The sequence below is a fragment of the Macaca thibetana genome, chromosome 1, assembly GCF_024542745.1.
Source record: "Macaca thibetana thibetana isolate TM-01 chromosome 1, ASM2454274v1, whole genome shotgun sequence".
Lineage (NCBI taxonomy): Eukaryota > Metazoa > Chordata > Mammalia > Primates > Cercopithecidae > Macaca > Macaca thibetana.
This window is the reverse complement of record NC_065578.1, coordinates 116,039,748-116,060,312: the sequence shown is the minus strand read 5'-3', so window position 1 is coordinate 116,060,312 and position 20,565 is coordinate 116,039,748. Positions and strand designations below refer to the sequence as shown.

Genomic DNA, 20,565 nt, shown 5'->3' with positions numbered 1-20,565 from the left:
CTGAGCATGGGTAAGCAGCCTAACATTAGAAAATGAGCAAAGGAAAAGGAGCAGGAGAACTGAGATGAAATTTCCAGTTTACAGTTGAGACCATTTTGGAGCTAAGCTGGTCCGGCTGCTATGATTAGACTACTATTTAGGGTGGGCAGATAGGCTATCAGAAACCTCTAAATTTGCTATCTTCATATAACCCTCTAGGATGTTCCAGTGCCTTAAATTATGTGGATATTTTTCCAACATGCTTGGCCTTCTTATTGGAGATTTCCCTGTGGAGGAATAGTTAACTGGGCTACAACTGTTGATTTTTCTTACAATACTGCATTATCTATAGCCTCCAATGTTGCCTACGACTTGAATGCCCATTGGAATCAGCTGGAGAGGTTGTTTAAAAATATGTTCATTTGGCCCCCAACCTAACTTACAGAATTGTCAGCATTTTTTTTTTCACAAGCTCTACAAGTTATTCCTATGCAGCTGGCCTGACTACTTCTCAGAATGTCCATGCTCTGGGACAGGTTCAGTGTCACACAGTGTTAGACAGGTGGGTAATAGAAGCACAAATCTTAAGCAAGGTTCATGTTTCCCACCTAATGGTGGTGCAGGGCAGAGAATCCATCTTATCTTCCCTGGATAAGGATGACAAGGATGTTGTGTATGTTCACTTCCCTTCCTTTCATCAGGACTGTGCTAACCCATCGAATCAATTGGCTAATGATAGCTTCAATAAAGTGCTGGCAGTGATATTGAGAAATGGTCATTGTACTCGAAAATCTTCTTTACTATGCGTTTCATCAATTCGAAAATGCATATTTTTTCACATTGTAACATCTCAGGAATGGGACCGTGACTAAAAATTGACTGTATCTTAGTATTTATTACAATGCAACTGAGAAGTTTTCTTTCTTAGTGGCATGTAAAAGAACGGTGCCACTTAAAATCAATGCCATGTTCAAATTAGTTAAATACAGTAGTTGAAAAAGAAACTACATGTTTGTGTAAACAGAAAGCCAAATGAGCCTTGCTCATGCTGCTCCCTCTACGTGGGTAATTCTGTACCTCTGCTTCACCAGCTCAATTAATCTATTACAACACAACCCAAATGTCTCTCCTCTAGGAAGCCCTCTTTGTCACCCCAGTCCTACCACTCAGTCTGGGTTCAAAGTCCTTCCTCCGGGTTCACGTACTTGCCTCTGACCTATATTTATCACACTGCACTACATTTGTCCCATGGTCGGTCTGCTTCTTGCCTACCAGATGGTGAGCTACTTGAAAGCAGAGATGCAATTGTACGCCTCTGTTTTCCTAGTGCCTAGCACAGAGCCTGACAAGTAGTAGAAGTTCAATAAATGTTTGTTGAATGAATGAACGCTGAAGGATTGAATAGGCTGTATGTGTTTTGTACCACATGTAATGCCACAGGACTTCAGAAGAAAGGCAGAGCTCAGGGCTGGATAGCCAGGGAAGATTTTCTTAAGGAAACGGCATATAAGCTACTCTGGCGAGATAGCCAATGAAATCACTCACAGGTGTCATGAAGAATGAGAAAGGGGCAGGGCTGGGACCCTCACCTCTTTTTTCTTTTTTTTTTTTTTTAAGACGAAGTTTCGCTCTTTTGCCCAGGCTAGAGTGAAGTGATGTGATCTCAGCTCACTGCAACCTCCACAGCCCCGGGTTCAAGCAATTCTCCTGCCTCAACCTCCCGAGTAGCTGGGATTATAGGTGTGTGCCACAATGCCCGGCTAATTTTTTTAGTAGAGAAGGGGTTTCACCATGTTGGCCAGGCTGGTCTCAAACTCCTGACCTCAGGTGATCTACCTGTCTCGGCCTCCCAAGGTGTTAGGATTACAGGCATGAGCCACCATGCCCGGTCAGAGCCCTCATCCCTCTACTGGGTAGATCTTGTGGCAATTGTTACCTAGCTGGATTTTGTGTTTGAATGTTGGGAGGTGATGAGGTTTCATTCATCATTGCCCTTAATAATTAACTCTGGGTGCTGGAACAATAGCCTCTCAGATTCAGAGGAAAAAGTAGTTCAATCCTCAGTGAGCTGTCACAGGAAGTCCTGAATATACTTAGTTTTTGTGGTTTAGCCCTCAGAGCTTCCTGCCAGAGTGTAACAAGGTTTAGCAAGTCTAAGAAGCCAAGGAGAAGGCGGGCAGACAGGACCACAGACATGGCACCAACATTTCAAAGCAGGTGCCTTCTCACCACTTATTGTTTTAGAACTCCAACTGAAAATTATTTTTTTCTCCCCACTTCCCCCAAAGTACAGCTAGCATGACTGCTAGCTGGGGATGGGGTCTGACCTTTTAATTACAGTCATTTAAGACACTTAAGATTTGATTCAACTGAGTTGTCTCTTAGCCTATCCTTTTGTATGTCATCTGATGAGTTCATGACACCTCCAGTATCCATAGATTCCCCTGTTTTCAAGGATGACAGTACAGATCATTATGACCGTGTCTGAAGAGTCAAGGAAGTAAGACCCAAAAGGTTAAGTTTTCTGGTGATTCCTGTTAACATTTGGGCATGGAGGCTTCAATTCGTTATGGAAATCTACAAATAGGTTGTTGGACCCAGCTTTGCAGCTGAGACCTGGGGAGAATGTTCTGGTCATTCTGGTGAGAACTAAGGAGGTCTCAGCTGGATTGAGTTGACTGAATTTGATCCTGCTGTCACACCAGCGAGGCTCTTTCTTATTCGGCAGCCTTCTCTCCTTGATACTGGGGTCCTTCACACAATGAGCAGACTCGGATCTAGTCAAAGCTTTTATTTCACTTTTACTCACAGGATGGTGAGCAAGTGTCCACCAGCGCACATAAGAAACTCCAGAGTCTCTTAAGCAGATAGGCTGCTTGTAGAGAGACCCAGGCACACCAATCACTTGATTTATCGCATCTACACATGATCTGAGAGGGGAAAAGAGATCTCTAAGATTTCTGTGCTCGGTGCTCTACAATTCTTACAATCACACTTATATTGCTTCTCCTTACTGGTGTGATGGAGCTCTCTGAGGAGACCAAAGACTCCAGGTGTTGACCACATGGCTGAGTTCGAAGATGCAGAGGTGGCTGTGACCCACAGCCTCAGGAGGTGACAATGTTCTGCATGTAGAAAACACCTGATGGAAGTATGGGTGTGCACATCAGGAGTGCAGAAATCCACAGTGCTTTTTAATTGGAAAAGATAGTTTCTATCTTTTTTAATTAGAGGAGGGGGACAATGAGTTTTCTGCTGCCCCTTGGGGAGGTTTTGGCTGAACTCGAGGTCTGGGGAGGGGCGGGCCTTTCTGCTGGTGAACTTGTGTGCCCGACGGAGCAGGAGGCCTCTTCTGGGGCTGGTGCTGAACGCGGTGTCCAGGAGGCAGGGGACGATGACTAGGTGCCTGGGAACGATGACCAGGTGGTGGAGGAGGATGTTGGGAAGCTGCTGGATTCTGAGGGGTTGATGCTGGAATTTGGTGGGGCTTCCGGCCCCTTTCTTCAGTAGCTACTCTGTGCGCTCTTATCTCCAGCTCCTCATCTGCAACAACAAAACCTCAATAGAGTTCATCTTGGCCAGGTGAAATTGATGTAAATATTGAGTACCTTTCATGTGCAAGGCGACTTGCACATAAAAGGTACTGCTTTGGGGGATGCAATGAGGAAGAAGAAGTTGACCCTACTCTCTGAGAACTCTAAAGCTTGTAGGAGAGAAAGAAGTGCTCACCATAAGGTAGAGGGAGGGCCTAGGACTAGAGAACTCAAGGAACCAACAGGAAGAAGACACACGAGTGGAGGGCTTTGTGCCTGATGCTCCTGTGATCAGAGAGAGCACTCAGACCTGGAACCCTACCTCTGTGCTGACCTAGAGATTGTTCCCTGAGAGCAAGAACCTCGTGGTTAGAGCGCATGGGAAGGGGTTATGAGGAGTCATGGAGGATATTAGTAACTACATTCCTTCTGAGGCATTTCTATGTTAGATCTGCCTTTCCCCCAGTTCTACTGTCATGCAACCCACCTACTGGCAAGAGGTTGGAATATGCAGGGGACTTTTTGTCCTTAGAAATTTACTAACTCCTCAGAAATTCATGACCTATCCTCTTGGCCGTAGGAGGGAAAGAATTCCTCCTCTCCTCATCCATCAGGATTTTCTTCTTTGTGTGACTTCAGTCCATGAAAGCATGCCCACAACTACTCGTAATGTAGTTTTTCCTGTACTCTTAAAATCACAGGGAATCTGTGAGGGTGCCTAGCTGCTAGAGACCTGGAGCACCCTGCTGGCCCCTCTGGACTCCTTCAGGCTGTAAGTTAGGTATTTCAGTACAGTAGCTCCAGAGGGAGCAGAGGGAGGTAGGAAGAGAAGATTTCCCTGGGGTGAAATAATTACCTCTTTTCTTTTCTTTTTTTTTGGAGACAAAGTTTCACTCTTGTTGCCCAGGCTGGAGTGCAATGGCACAATCTTGGCTCACTGCAACCTCCACCTCCCAGGTTCAAGCAATTCTCCTGCTTTGGCCTCCTGAGTAGCTGGGATTACAGGCATGTACCACCATGCCCAGCTAATATTGTATTTTTAGTAGAGACAGGGTTTCTCCATGTTGGTCAGGCTGGTCTCGAACTCCCGACCTCAGGTGATCCACCCGCCTTGGCTTCCCAAAGTGCGGGAATTACAGGCGTGAGCCACCGCACCCGGCCGAAACAATTACCTCTTACATCTTTATGGAGATGTGTGGCTGGGGAAGCACAAGCCCTCTCTAAGCATCACCCTGTAACTTCCGGATGTTGATTCAAACAGATGGCCTCCTCTGACTACAGGAAATGTGAGCATCAGGTGGCTTTGAGCGTAGAGTCAAAGTTAGACAATGTGATTTTGATACCTAAGTGGCTCGTGTGCTCTGAGCACAAAGAGGAAAGGGCCTCCAGAAAGGGCAAAACACATCCTCTATGCCATCTTCCGTGCCCTGCAGTCGTTGCTTAGGTTATGTCCAGTAGACTGTGCAGAGGGCTCTAAGCCCTGACCCCAGTTCTGAATTATGGCGCAGTGGGTGGTCCTTCTTCATCTCCTATGTGGCAAGCTTGCACCGGCCATTGGTTTACTACTCTGTTCACCCACCATTTTTGTTTTTTGTTTGTTTTGTTTTTTTGAGACAGTGTCTTGCTCTGTCGCCCAGACTGGAGTGCAGTGGTTGATCACATCTCACTGTATTCTCAATTTCCTGGGCTGAAATGATTCACCCACCTCAGCCTCCTGACTAGCTGGGACTACAGGCATACATCACCACACCCGCCTAATTTTTTAATTTATTTTTTAAAGTAGAGACAAGGTCTCACTACATTGCCCAGGCTGGTCCCAAACTCCTGAGCTCAAATGATCCTCCTGCCTCGGCCTCCCAAAGTGCTGAGATTACAGGTGTGAGCCACCACACCTGGCCCATCCACCACTTTGTTCATTTGTCCTTCTAATGTTTATTCCTCATCTTCTAAGTGTTAAGTGTCATTGTGACTTAGACACAAATTGTCCTCAGGAAGACTAAAATCAAGTAAGAGGCGAGCAAGAACTGAAAATTGCAAAGTCAATTTCTGTGAAGAGCCCAGGGCCACCGGAAAGTATAGACAGAGGCACATGCGTTCTGGTAGGAGGAATGGGGTGTGACCACATGGCTGAGACTGCAGGCAGGGTTGGACAGACAAGGCTGGCTATGACTCTGTGCACCCTGCCTGGTTCAAGCAGGACAGTGGGTCTCAGCCTGCCCACCCCAGCAGCTGCAGCTGGCACCTAAACGTGTGCTCCCAGGAATTCCTCCATGCTCATTGTCCTTCTCCCTTGTTTGCATCTCCTGGTTACTCAACCCAAGGCGTGACTGGGATGAGGCAAGTGAGGCTGACAGGCATGCAGTTTAAAGAGGCACCAACTTTCAGGTTGTGCGAGGGCAGGTCAGCCTCCTTAAATTCTGTGCCCTAAATTCTGGGCTCCTTGCCTCAGCCGAGGCCTGAGTCAACCTACTGGCCATAGGATTTAAGGCAAATAATTGAACCTCACTGAATTTTAGTTTACTCAACTATGTTGTTATCTGTCTCCTAAGATCACTCTGAAAGCTGGATGCACTAATAGATATAAAACACAGGGACTAATGACTTTTTTTTTTATCAGCATGAGCTAACCACCATGCTGGTCTTCTCAGCCTGGCGATGGCAGAGATCACCTTGTCTTGGGGTGACAAGTGAGGTCCACCTTGGAAGAAGATGTGGTCTTCGACCATTAGTCAATGGAGAAGGGGTCTTTGCTGGAGGGGAGCATGGAGAACAGCCAGAGCTGGGCACAGAGGAGGGCAAGCCAGGCATGCCTAAGGGCCCTGCCAGTGATTCAGCTGCACTGTGGTGGAAAGTGTGGGACAATGGTGGTGGGAAGAATGGGGCTAAGTTCAGGAAGATGTTTCGGAACCTGGGCTGGGGGCAGTGGCGTGATGGGACGTGGGGCTGAGGGACCGCAGCCAACGGGGAGGCAGAGGGAGAACAGAGGAAGAAGTTTGAGGTAAAGAAACCAAATCCAGAGGGCACAGGGCCCAAGGCCACAGCTGCCTGGGGAAATCTGGACCACCTCCCTGGGCAGCACTGGAAGCAGCTGGTGTGGCTCTGCCTGCAGGTTCTAGGGAGAGACCAAGTCCTGCTGTGAATGTGAATTGCAGAGAACCCCAGGGCCTGTTCCCTTGGCTGCAAGTCCCGCCAATGGCTGACACCCTCATCTGTGCTCCGACAGTGACCCTGGGTTGGCCATTCTCTGAAGTGTTTTGCTTTGGCTGGCCTGGATGCTCCCTGAGCCAGCTCCCCTTTTCATTGCTGATAGGTTGTCGGACAGGCCTGATCCGAGGAGAAACTCTCAACCCTAACACATCCCTCAAACAGAGAATTGGCAAAGGGGGCACAGTCACCCTGCTAGCTGTTTTCCTGTGAGTACCTGATGACCTGAATGATTTTCCCTGTGTTTCTAGGAGCTTGGTCCTGAACCAAGCTCCTAGACTGAACCCAAGACTAAGTCCACAGTCTTCGGTCACCCATAGACAGGACATTTATTGCTAGAAACGGTGTTTTGGAGCTAACCTTTCTACCTAGGTAGAGAAGTGTGGCTCATTCAAAAGATGTTCACATTAGCCTGTCACCAAGTAGGCCTCAGTGGTGGATTCCAATGAGGCCAACTGGATTCAGTGTCTCAAAGCTCCCACATTGTCACCACTAAGAATTTGTTTTTCAAAAATCAAGCTAACCACAAAATGAAACAAGCTATACCCGCTGGCTACAACCCTGACATTCCGAAACTACCTATTTCCATTATTTTCTCTGCAGATTCAAGGTGTCATCCCCATGAGCTGTTTCATGGGGATTTTGCTGGGGCCTGCAGTGGGACAAAAGAGGGGGAGCTTACCATTTCTCTGACTCCTCTGTTTTTTCCTTTTGGTGATGTAGAAAACGAGCAGTGCCACAAAGACCATCAAGAGGCTGCCTCCTCCACAAATGCCGATGATGAGATAGATGTCCAGACCTTTCTCTGCAAAAGGAAGAGAAGTGGGTTGGCCGGGAGGGGTCCAGGCAGAGAGGCCGTTACTCTGGCCAAGGACGCTGCCTCCTGCATCCAGCAGATAAGAGAGCTTGTTGGGACCTTTCACCCCATAGCTCCCAGGCTCACAAAGGGTGGTGAGTGGTGTCAACCCTGGGAGGACCCAAGGTCCTGGGGAAGCTCCATCTGCAGGCTCCTTGGGAAACTGCTCTCAGGGACTAGAAATGCCTGACTGCTCATGCACCAAGGCCTGCCTGCCCACTGCCCCCGTCATGGACAGCATCACAAACTTTTAGATCCGAGGATCTTAGAGATACTCTAAAGGAACCTCTAGTTTCAAACATGAGGCCCCGAGAGGGAGGATGAGTTGCCCGAAGCCACAAAATATCTGTTGCTGAGCAGTTCCCATAAGCAACCCCTTGTCTCGGTGTTTCTGCGCTGTTGATCCTGCTCTCGTCTCTGGCTACCCCGCCCCCCGCACCATGATTCCTTCTCACCCTCTCTACCAGGCAGTTTCCAAACACTCAGGGTAAATATTTCACTTGTCCGGCCCAGCACTCTGACCTCACGGCCAGCACCCCCTCACAGAGTTTCCCTGGAGCCACGAGAGAAACCAGGCGTACAGTGCGTTAGTAACAGCAGTAGACTTAGTCTTCAGTTTCTGGACCTTCAGTCACTGTAATGCAATGAGGAAAACAGTGACTTCGGTGTTAAGGGAAATGGGTTTGGTCTAGGCTTTTCTAGGCAAGAGCTGTAGTGAGCTTTGGAGAGTTACTTCACCCCTCTGAGCCTGTTTCCTTCTTTGTAAAGTGGAGATAATGAAACCTACATCATAAGGTGGCTGTTGGAAGTCAATCAGATAATGGATATGAAAGTGCTTTGTAAACTGTAAAACAACACAAATGTGAGGTCTCACTCTTACTAGTGTTCTCTCACTGGTGTTTCTGGGAGCTGTTTCCCAGAAACAGGGGAAACGGGAGGGCTGTCTGCCCTTTGTGAGTCAATAGCAGTTAGAGAAGCAGCAGTGGGGCTGGGGTCAGGGGATGGAGTCATCTGAAGAACAAACTAGAACTTGGCCCAGCATCACAAAGAAATGCTCCTCCAGGCAAAAAAGATCCTAGGGAGACACTGTTTTACATGAAGCCCCAGGATGGGCCCAAGGAGAGGGTCAGAGGCTCAGAAACCAAGTTTAACAGATTATCAGACTGCAGTGGTTTGTTCATCTTGGCTTTCTTTCCTCAAGTCTCTCTCTGACCCATTCTTTGCCTGCCAGTTACACAACATCTCTAAGCTCTACTGATGAAGAGGCCTCCACCAGAGAAGCAGGCATAATCTTAAACCATTGAAATTAGGTCAGTAAAGGATTCAGGGCCCTTTAGGCCCTACTGGCTTGGAGGAGGGGCAGGAGATACCAGAGGCCACTTCCTGCTGAGCTTGAGAACTTTTCAGATTTGACCCGGGGTGGGGCAGGGCAGGCCTGAAATGCTTTGGGGAGCACATGGCTAAGTCATGCAGCCACCAGCTCCATCTCCGAGTTGTCAGGTAGGGTGGCCACAACTTTATCTTGGGCACATGCAGGAATGTAGGCAATGCTTTACTTAGCCTGCTCTCCAATTTGTCCAGTGTGGCGCCGTGGGACACCTGGTAGTGCTCGTGGTGGGGAATGTTCCATTATGTTTCAGAAGCAGCGGTGGCACTGTCAGTCAAACATATACCCTCCCAGTTCCTAAATCCAGGCATACTATCTTCCTACAGTTTCTCTTGGAGATCATATGCCCATGAGTTTATGTGATAAAGTATTTTTGCGCATCGGAATCTAGTGTTTTGGTTTTAAGTATGTAAACGCTCACCTAATCTGAACCAAATGTTTAGACTCTGATCATTGCTCCCCTCTGCCTTGGCCTTTCAGAATAAAACTTCCAAATCCCTTTTCAGGTCTTTAAGAGCAGCTCCTCCACCCTAATCTCTCCCCAGGTATTCTTCCCATCTCCCTAGTGGTCCTTCTCCCAACCAGCTTCTGATCTGCACCATAGAATAAGGGACGTAAGTGTTCCAGCCTTCAAACCTTGGCTGCTCCCAAGTCCTCCTTCTCTCCCTCCTTCCATCCCTGATACACACACATTTTTACACTTGTGGGTTCCAGTTAAAATAAACATGAAAAGTAGGGTTGTCAGATATAATGCAAAACACCCAGTTAAATTTGAATTTCAGATAAACAATGAATAATTTCTAGCCTAAGTATGTTCCATGCAATATCTGAAACATACTTATACTGTATTTTTATTTGCTATATCTGACAACTCTAATCAAAGATCTCCCGAGGACACTGCAGTGGCTCATGCCTGTAATCCCAGCACTTTGGGAGGCTGAGGTGGGAGGACTGTGTGAGCACAGGAGTTCGAGACCAGCCTGGGCAACACAGTGAGACCTTATTTCTACAAAAAAATTAAAAATTAGCTGGGTTTGGTGGCATCCTCCTGTAGTCTCAGCTACTGGGGAGGCTGAGGTGGGAGGATCGCTTGAGCCTGGAAGGTCGAGGCTGCGGTGAGCTATGATCATACAACCGCACTCCAGCCTTAGCAACAGAGCAAAATCCTGTCTTTAAAAAAAAAAAAAAAAAAAAAAAAGAAGTTGTGAGGTCAAGGAGAGGCAACTTCACTCACTGTGCCTTAGTGATAGGGGAATGTGGGAGAATGACTGGTGGGAAAACCGGGGGTGAAGTGATGCTGGTCAAGTTGGTGATTGGCAGATTCTCAGATGCCTTCAATGACCCCTGCTTCCTGGTATTCTCACCTATATGCAATCCCCTTTGATTGAATGTGGGCTAGACTTATTAATTTGCTTCTAATGAATAGAACACAGCAGAAGTGATTGGGATATCACTCCTGAGATTAAGTTACAAAAAGACCATGGCTTTTGTCCTGGGTACTTATTCCTGCTCTTTCTTAGAGGGCTCTGAGGGAAGCTAGCTGCCATATTGTGAGGCAGCCCAATGGCCCACATGAATGAACTTGGAAGTGGATCCAAGAGCCTACTCATCTAATAGTCTGTGAACATGGTGCTTATTTTCTTCGTGGGCCAGGAAGCTGAAGCCTAGAGAGGGGAAGAAACTCTTTCAAGATTCTCTGGCTAAATTTGGACAGACCCAAACTAGAAGTCCAGACCTCTACTCCCAGGCGAGAGCTTGGGCACTACAGCAGGCTGCCTCTCAGAAATACTTCTGGAGGTCACGTTAGGCTGGGACACTGGGGATCCATTATGGTCTTGGAGTTTTGAGATTTTTCTGGAGCTAGTCCCCAAGCCTTGCCATCCTGCTGTGTGCCAGGAGTGTTGCCTTGCTGTCCACAGTCCTCTTTGGCCTCAAGGGCTCCATTCCCCCATGTCCCTGCCCCTCAGGGTTTCTGCAACCTTTCTACCTTTATTCCTGATAGGAGGCGCTGACCACTGATGATCTTTAGGGGAGCAGTTGGAATCATGTCACTAACTAGCCAAGGGACCTTGGGCAAGTCAGTTTCCCTCTCTGGAAAATGGGGTTTTGCATGAGATACTCTCTACAGCTCCTCCCTCTTCAGTTTTGCAATTCTTTCTCCTAGAAGAGGATCTTTAAAATTGCTTGTGGTCAAATTGTGCTCAGTGGGAGGACTCCCAGGATGGGTAACCATAGAATACCACCATCCCCCCCCCCCGAGGCTTCCCTTGAAGGTTTCCAGGAGGAAGAGATATGTTTTCACGCTTCATCCTGAGCCAGGGCTGCCTCCCAGCATGAGCACCTGTGACCTGGAGCAGCGTGCCTCTACCTCCTGAGGGCCTGGAGAGCTGTGTTTGTGAAGTGACGCCTGCCACGCACCTGGACAGCTGACAGTCTCCATCCTGGATTCCTTGCTGACTTTGTTCCCTGCTGTGCACTTGAATTTCGCACTCAGGCTGGTGGTCCACTTGTGTGTGATGACCCTCTGAGAAAGTTTTAGATGTTTCCCATCTTGATACAGGTTTAATTCGGGGTCAGTTCCATTCATTACTTCACAGGTCAGGGTTGTGTTGATACAAGTCCAGGAGATCTTTGGTTCTGAGACCCTCTCTAAAAAGAAAATAAAGATCCAGTTCAATTTAGGCAATTTTCTGATTTTTAATGAGCATATCTATTTATACAGTGGGGGATGGAGTCAGTTAGGGACAAGGGAACCATGTCAAAGACCTCTAGCACCTTTTGGAAATGATTTTATTTACAAAGAGCATTCAGAAAAAAATTATTTCTGATGACATTCATAGATACATTTTGCCACTAAATAATGTATCATATGTAATGTTTATATGCTGTCTTATACCTTAAAATGCTTTCACATGTATGATACCACTTAATCCTAACAGAGAGGCTGATGTTTTTCTTCCCATTTACAGAAAAAAATGTTCAAGGCTCTGAGAGGTTCAGTGAGTGGCCTTAGGGCACCATCTAAATAAAACATGGCAGTCAGGGTTTAGGAATATGGCTAAAAGGGTGCCTCGGGAGTTTGAGAAGGGCAATGCTTTAAGAGCAGCCAGGAACCCCATCCTGGAGGAATCGCCACATTGACATGTGAACGGGGACCTCGGATACTTCTGCCCCAACCAAGTTCCTGGAGCAGAGGGCCAGGTGGGTACATGTGAGCACGTGGGTGTCCAAGGAGCTCAAGGCTCTGGGGAAAAAGAGCACCTGCCTGGGAACCAGAGACTTGGTTCTGCCTTTTCCCAGCCCAGAGCTGCTCAGCTGCTCACAGGGTCTACACTGGCCCTCCTCAGAGCATCGGAAAAGGATCAGAAAAACATGCCCCACCTGTCACAAAAGGAGCAACATGTGGCAAAGTCCTGGGCAGATCATTAGGCACTGACATTATTAGTGGTAGTTCATGCATTCAATAATCACAAACTTCTTGCCTCTCCCAGAGAGAGACTGCATCATAAAAGGAAAATGCCTGGGCTTGACATTAGATGGCTCAGGTCTACATCCTAGCCCCATCACTTCCTAGCTGTGTGACCTTCTCTTTTTCCTCCTCCTCTGGTTTTTTTTTTTTTTTTTTTCCTAATTCTTTGCTTTGTTTCCCCCAGACTTGCCACTTTTCCCTCTCAGTTTCTCTCCATTCATAATATAGACCCACTAGCTTATTTTTCAATGATTCCCTCCCACTCTGACTTCCAGACACCAATATCTTCCCCATGGAACATGACAGTCAAACTTCATTTATGTCCCAATATATATAGGCATGCAGAAATTAAATTAAAAGTTTTCTTCTCATCCCATGATGATCAGTTCTAAGATGCTATCGGCGTTACTGAGAAGGAAGAAAATGGAAAGTATCTACACTCAGCAACCAGTTAGTACATAGTCTAGGGGTTGGGTCATGAAGTTTGCCTGTCTCTTCAGAATGGATTTTTTTTTTCTACTTATAACAGTAACACAGTAACATGATTGTGATGATGGTTGCAAAACTGAATATACTAAAGGCCATTTTAGTATATGGACAAATTGAATGCTAGGTGAATTATCTCAATGAAGCTGCTTGGAAAAAAAAGAAAAGGCCATCATCCTTGCCAAAAAGACCTCTGAGTTTGAATCCTGACTTTGCTCCTGTCAAGCAATGAGACCTTGGACAAGCTGCTTCTGACTAGGTCTCTGTTTTCTTACATATAACAAGGAGATAATAACAGCCATGTCTCAGTATTGTTGGGAGCTTTAAGTAAGATCATGTAAGCAAGCACCTGACCCCTAGCTGGTAGCCACTATTTCCACCGCAATGCTAAATGTGACCCAAATGTGAAAACACCAGCATGGTCTCCCGCGTAGGGCTCACACTCAAAACAGGACACTCAAATTTTGTGCTGTTTGGAGTCCTGAGATCTGTGGTTTCCAGAGCCCATAATCAGGGGCCCTTTTGAGCGCCATGCTCAACCCCGCTACATTTCTACAAGGTGCTCCCACTCAGGGTTGCAGGACTAGGGTGTGGAAAGTTGTCACTGCAGGGGAGCTGACAGTGTCTGGGATTGCTGGACTGGGCAATCTGACACTGTCTGGGATTGCTGGTAGGCCCAGGTGCTGAAGACGGGGCTGGAGACAGAGAGGAAGAAGGAGGGGACCCTGCTTCTGGCGACATTTTCTGTGTGAAGCACAGAAATGCTTATTTGCTCACTGAATGGCTGGCCTGTGCTCATGCTGGGGTTCCTGTCTGCCTCCCCAAGCCAAGTGCAGCTTCCTCTTTTCCCTTCTTATCACTCCCTGCCCAGCATTCGTGGGCTTTCAACTTCAGTTATTGTACAAGTTGATAAAATATTTTTAAAAGTTTAAAGCAGATTAAAAATTACCCACAATGCCACCACTCAAAGTCAATAATGAATAATATTTTCATGTATATCTTTATCAGATATTTTCTATTTATGTGTACATATATAAATAATGTAATACTTCAGCTGGGTGAGGTGGCTCATGCCTGTAATCCAGCACTTTGGGAGGCTGAGGTGGGCGGATCACTTGAGGCCAGGAGTTCAAGAGTACCCTAGCCAACATGGTGAAATCCATCTCTACTAAAAATACGAAGATTAGCCAGGTGTGTTGGTACGCGCCTGTAATCCGAACTACTCAGGAGGCTGAGGCATGAGAATTGCTTGAACCCAGGAGGCAGAGGCTGCAGTGAACCAAGATTGTGCCACTGCACTCCAGGCTGGACGACAGAGTGAGACCCTGTCTCTCTCTCTCTCTCTCTCTCTCTCTCTCTCTCTCTCTCTCCCCCCTCTCTCTCTCTCTATATATATATGTAATATTTTTAAAATTAAAACTAGTTTATGTGATCTTATAGTCTGCCTTTTTCCCTTTATTGTGAAATTATATTATGACATTCTTTTTTAAATGAACATCAATAAATGCATATCTCCGTCTTTTTAAAGGATGCATTCTTAATTTAATTGATTAATAAATTTCTGACTGCTGACTGTTCTAGCATTTCGCTAACATGAACAACGCAGTGACGGGAGTTGTGGAGTGGTACCTCCGTATACATTCACTAAGATAGCATCTTAGAACCGATCCAACCTAAGGCCTTCCATGGTTGAGAACTCCTTAGTTCTGAGTTGCTGGGATTAACCCCTTCCCTACCAGCATATGCTTCTAAGGAGCCCTCCACTGCCTCTTCAGCCTGCAGCAGCAACTCCCTCATGAAGGAAATGCAGGCACAACTACTGGAGTTTGAGAAGTTTGGAGGCTGGGTGCCGTGGTTCACACCTGTAATGCCAGCACTTTGGGAGGCTGATGCAAGCAGATCCTCTGAGGTCAGGAGTTTGAGACCAGCCTGACCAACATGGCATCTCTAACACAGTGAAACCCCGTCTCTACTAAAAATGCAAAAAACTAGCCGGGCGTGGTGGTGGCGCCTGTAGTCCCAGCTACTTGGGAGGCTGAGGCAGGAGAATGGTGTGAACCCGGGAGGCGGAGCTTTAAGTGAGCCAAGATCGCGCCACTGCACTCCAGCCTGGGCGACTGAGCCAGACTCCGTCCCCCCCCCCCCCCGCAAAAAAAAAAAAATACAAAAATTAGCTGGACGTGGTAGTACACGCCTGTAATCCCAGCGACTTGGGAGGATGAGGCAGGAGAATCACTTGAACCTGGGAGGCAGAGGCTGCAGTGAGCAGAGATCATGCTGGTGCACTCCAGCCTGGGCAACAGAGCAAGACTCCATCTTACACACACACACAAAAAACAACAAAGAGAAGCTTGGAGAAACAAAGAGATGTGGGAGGGCATTAGCACTGAGCAAACAGGTATTGTGCCCTAGGCACTGCAGGGCACTTGTACACACATTGTCTCATTGAATATCCCTTGAAGTTGTCATTCAAAAATCAGACTCAGAGCAGATAGGGAATTTGCCCAAGGCCGTGGTGACCTCAAGTCTGGTAATAGTGCCCAACTACAAGTTGAATCAAGATGTTGTATGACATTGGCGTGCACACACACAAAGCAAGTCGCTGTCTTTAGGCTAAAGGGTGAAGGGTTTCTTTTGGGGGCAATGAAAATGTTGATTGTGGTGATGGTTACAAAACTCTGAATATACTAAAGGCCATTTTAGTATATGGACAAATTGAATGCTAGGTGAATTATCTCAATGAAGCTGCTTGGAAAAAAAGAGAAAAGGCCATCATCCTTGCCAAAAAGACCTCTGAGTTTGAATCCTGACTTTGCTCCTGTCAAGCAATGAGACCTTGGACAAGCTGCTTCTGACTAGGTCTCTGTTTTCTTACATATAACAAGGAGATAATAACAGCTATGTCTCAGTATTGTTGGGAGCTTTAAGTAAGATCATGTAAGCAAGCACCTGACTCCTAGCTGGTAGCCATTATTTCCACCGCAATGCTAAATGTGACCCAAATGTGAAAACACCAGCATGGTCTCCCGCGTAGGGCTCACACTCAAAACAGGACACTCAAATTTTGTGCTGTTTGGAGTCCTGAGATCTGTGGTTTCCAGAGCCTATAATCAGGGGCCCTTTTGAGCACCATGCTCAACCCCACTACATTTCTACAAGGTGCTCCCACTCAGGGTTGCAGGACTAGGGTGTGGAAAGTTGTCACTGCAGGGGAGCTGACAGTGTCTGGGATTGCTGGACTGGGCAATCTGACACTATCTGGGATTGCTGGTAGGCCCAGGTGCTGAAGACGGGGCTGGAGACAGAAAGGAAGAAGGAGGGGACCCTGTTTCCGGTGACATTTTCTGTGTGAAGCACAGAAATGCTTATTTGCTCACTGAATGGCTGGCCTGTGCTCATTCTGGGGTTCCTGTCTGCCTCCCCAAGTCAAGCGCAGCTTCTTCTTTTTCCTTCTTATGACTCCCTCCCCAGCATCCCCTGGGCTTTCAACTTCAATGGCGTTTCGATTCCACTTTCTCTTCCTTCTCTCCCTTGCCCAAGCCACCTTTCTGTATGCCTGACCTTTATTAACCTCATTCTTCCCATTTTACAGGCACCCTTTGGTCTCGGCCAGTGGTGACTGACTTTGGCTGCTCATTATAATCCCCCAGGGAGCTTTATAACCTAATGATACCCAGGCTGCACGCAAAAACATCTGATTTAATTGGTCCTCACTTCCCTTGGATCACAGCAGCAGCTTTCTGACTAGTCTCCCTAACCCCATCCTCAATATCCACTCCTGCCCTCCCAGTACAGGTAGAGATAAATAAAGCCACACCTTGTGCATCTTCTACACATATTAGCAAAAATCACCTATCACCTTGAATCGCTCTGACAAGCAGATCCAAAACGAGGGCTGTTCATCTTTAAATATGTTGTTTCCAGGCCTTTTCTGCCATATAACTCCTCCTTCAGGGCAGCCTGGCTTGAAATGGGCTCTGTCGATGAAAGGCCCGCTGCTCTCCAGTCAGCCTTTTCCCGCCCCACTCTTAACTTGCCCATTCATCAGCAACCTGGAACAGTTGCCTTTTCTCTCTGCCCACCTGTGTCCCTCTCCTGATTAATGCCACCTTAATCCAGGTTCTTCACCCAGCCTCACATTCCTGTAACCACCTGAAGAGAGAGTTGTAGGCAGGTAGACTTCAGATGTGTCTATCAAATGTGTGGATCCCATTCCATCATTGGACCACAGTCTCCACTGGCGCAGGAGACATGCATCTGATTTCCTGTACAGCCCCCCTGGAGGCAGAGGTCAGCGTTGGGGAATATTATAAATGCTATTTTCCAACTTGCCAAATAGCACCCACACTGAAATAAAGCAATTAAGGGAATGAACACTTACCTTGAATCTTCAAATCAAATGTTTTTTCCAACACATTTTTTCCTTTTGTATCGTATATTGATACCTTGTAGCTATCCTGATCATGGATCTTCAGATGCTTAATTTTCAGAGTTCCGTTTTTAAATAGCTTATATGCATCTTTTTCCTCGAAAGTCTCCTTCTCTTTTCTGAATTGTGCAATCTTTTTCTTGTCTGAAGTTTTTTCCCATTTTATATCATCAATATCATCACTCATTTGAAAACTAGGAATGTCCAAGTCGATGTCCTGACCCAGCGCTCCCCAGGTTTCCAAAGCATTCCTAATCTCTTTGGAGACTGCACCTAGAAAAAGCAAAAGAGTTACTGAGAGTCACCTCCAGGGAAAGTTGGGTTGGGACTTCTTTGGCTCTTATGCTTACTTCAGGGTCTCCGAAGAAGAAGCTTCTAACCGTGACAGTGGAGAACCATCCACCAACTTACCTTTGGAAGAAACGTTGAAAATTAGAAGGAAGCTGGTTACAATTTTACATGGAAGGCTCATCTTAGGAGTTAGTTTCCTCTTTTGATTCTGAGCTCTTCATGCAAAAGGAACTGAAGTGAGACTGGTGGAGTCCACACCCCGAGAACTTAACCACGTGCCTCTCTTTACATCTTTTACAGTAACATAAAACACAGCACACATACACAGAGAGCGAGAGCGCGCACAAGCCAGCCCTTCTGATGTGCTCCTTTACCAAAGCAGATGTGTTTATGAGTGTGTGTTTTCTTACCGCATTTTAATCCTCACAAAAAATTGGGATGGATGGATTTTCTCATCTCAGTGAAAGAGAAAAGGAACATAGAGGCTAAGTAGATGACTAAGGATCAGTCTTTTGTAAACAAGAAGCCAAATTCAACCTCCCAGCCTTTTATCCACTTAGGTATACTGTCCCTAACAAGACCACAGAGAAATATAGGTAAATGTTCACAAGCCAAGCCATTAGCAGAATGCAAATATTTATCCTATATGATTATAAATATTGAAAAGTATGCCCATAAAATGATTAGGAAATTGATTTTTTTGTTTCTCCAAAGATATTTTTCATGTTCTAAAATGGTTTTTGTGATGAAAAGAAAGAAATTAAGTATCAGCTGTAAATGCTTGCAATCCCCAAATCCTATGTTCGGGGTACATTTTACAACTCTAGTGAAATTCACAGTTAGGTAAATAGAAACTTGTTCCAAAACAAAGAAGCATGGAGACTATGAAATACAATTAAACCACCAAAACAAAGGAGTCAAAAGCATTTAAAGTGATTAACATTATAGGTGGTTAAGAAAAAGGAGAGATTAGGAGAAAAAAGAAATGAGGGAGAGAAAAAGAGAACAGAAATTTGTGACACAAGGAAAGAGACAATGATGCAGAGATGCATGTGCCCTGAAAAGATGCCTAAAAAGAGGAATAACCATGACAGACTTCCAAAGCACATTTTCAGCGTTACAATTCTTTAGGTCACAGTGAGTAAAAACTGTAAAAGAGGTGCTTGTTTTCTTTTTCAACTCTAAGTACAAATATGGATATTATCTGTCAGAAAGTTGCCAAGGAAATGAAATTAAGTCAAAGCAGTTGTTTGCTATTACTGGGTAAAAGGAAGCCCAAATATTTACCTCATGGTTGTATGAGCATCTTCCACAATAATGCACAACAGTTGAATTAAAATTTTAAATGCAAAAATACTACAATAATGCTAAAAGGAGGCCGGGCGTGGCGGCTCACAGCTATAATCCCAGCACTCTGGGAGGCCGAGGCGGACCTCCTCACCTTAGGTCAGGAGTTCAAGACCAACCTGGCCAACGTGGTGAAACCCCATCTCTACTAAAACTACAAAAATTAGCCAGGCATGGTGACGTGTGCCTGTAATTCCAGCTACTCAGGAGGCTGAGGCAGGCGAAGTGCTTGAACCTGGGAAGCAGAGGTTGCAATGAGCCAGGATGGTGTCACTGCACTCCAGCCTGGGCGGCAGAGTGAGACTCTGTCTCAAAAAAAAATAAAATAAAATAAAATAATTAATTAATTAAAATGCTAAAAGGACAATACAGAAAGATATTCTTATAGCTTGAGTATGGAAGGCCTATCTACATATAACACATAATCCAAAGTAAGAAGGAAAGGATGAATACAATTGATGATGTAAAGAAGTAAGATTTATGTGCAGATGAAGAAATAAGGAACAAAATGAAAAGGCATGACAAAATACTTGCGATATGTATAAAATTATTAATATTCAAAACATAGAAATAATTCTTATCAATCAATACAAAATAGTTTTTAAAATGGGCAAAGGATATAAATGATCAGCTTACAGAAGAAGTAGTTCACAGAAGAAATATCAAACCCGCAAGAGGAGTCCAATGTCACCAAAATTATATGCATATATCTTAGCTATAAAATACCATTTTTCACCATCAGATTGGCAAAATTAGGAAAAATGATAATTTACATTATTAACATGAATGTGTGGAGAAATGAACCTTCATACAACATCAGAGGGAATATAAATCAACACCTTCTGGGGAAAGGAATTTCATTTCCACCAAACTTTAAAATTTGTCTTTTTTTCACCGAGTGATTTTAACTTCAGACATCTATCCCACACATATGAAAGCACGGATGTTTTAAAATGCTGTTCAAGGACGTTTGTTGTATCATTTTTGTAATAAAAAATTGCAAACCAGTAAAATTATAGTATATTCATATTATGAAATATTGCATAAGCATCAAAATAGTATAACATAGGCCTAAAAGTAAGACATGGAAAGATGCTTTTGGAAAATCACATGAAAAGAGTAAATTGCAAAACAATATCTATAGGATTAGTCCTTTTTATATATGATACTGTATTTATACTATGCTACGGGTATACCAGTATACTGTATCATACTCTGTTGTTCTTAAGGTATGTGTGAGAAAAAAGCCTGAAAGGGCTGATGGTGAATTTTTTTACAGTGCTTGTCTTTCAGGTATTAGACTGCGAGAGAACCGAAATGAAATCTTCACTTCTTACCTTTGTAAACCAAAAAATACTTGAGATAGGTCTCAATCAATTTAGAAGTTTATTTCATCAACATTAAGGACAAAAAGGAACACAGAACCACAGGAACAATCTGTGGTTTGTGCCTTTTTCTCAACATGGTTTTGAAGGCTTCAGTATTTAAAGGGGAAAAGCCGGTCAGAGGGGAAGGAGGGAGGACACGGTCACATTACTGAATCCATATGTTGCAAGAGAAAAGAAGCAGGTAGGGGAATGGTCA

At 45.4% G+C, this 20,565-nt stretch overlaps 1 protein-coding gene across 1 annotated transcript; it reads right to left on the bottom strand.

The window, feature by feature from the left end:
- Positions 1-2,755: 2,755 nt before the first annotated feature.
- On the bottom strand, positions 2,756-17,923 carry CD2 (CD2 molecule). The gene is made up of 5 exons (XM_050748234.1): positions 17,755-17,923; positions 17,296-17,616; positions 11,378-11,608; positions 7,399-7,521; positions 2,756-3,522 (listed from the first exon to the last, which is right to left on the bottom strand). The coding sequence occupies exons 1-5, from the start codon at positions 17,813-17,815 to the stop codon at positions 3,203-3,205; spliced, it is 1,056 nt and encodes a 351-aa protein (XP_050604191.1). The 5' UTR covers positions 17,816-17,923; the 3' UTR covers positions 2,756-3,202.
- Between the last annotated feature and the right edge of the window lie 2,642 nt (positions 17,924-20,565).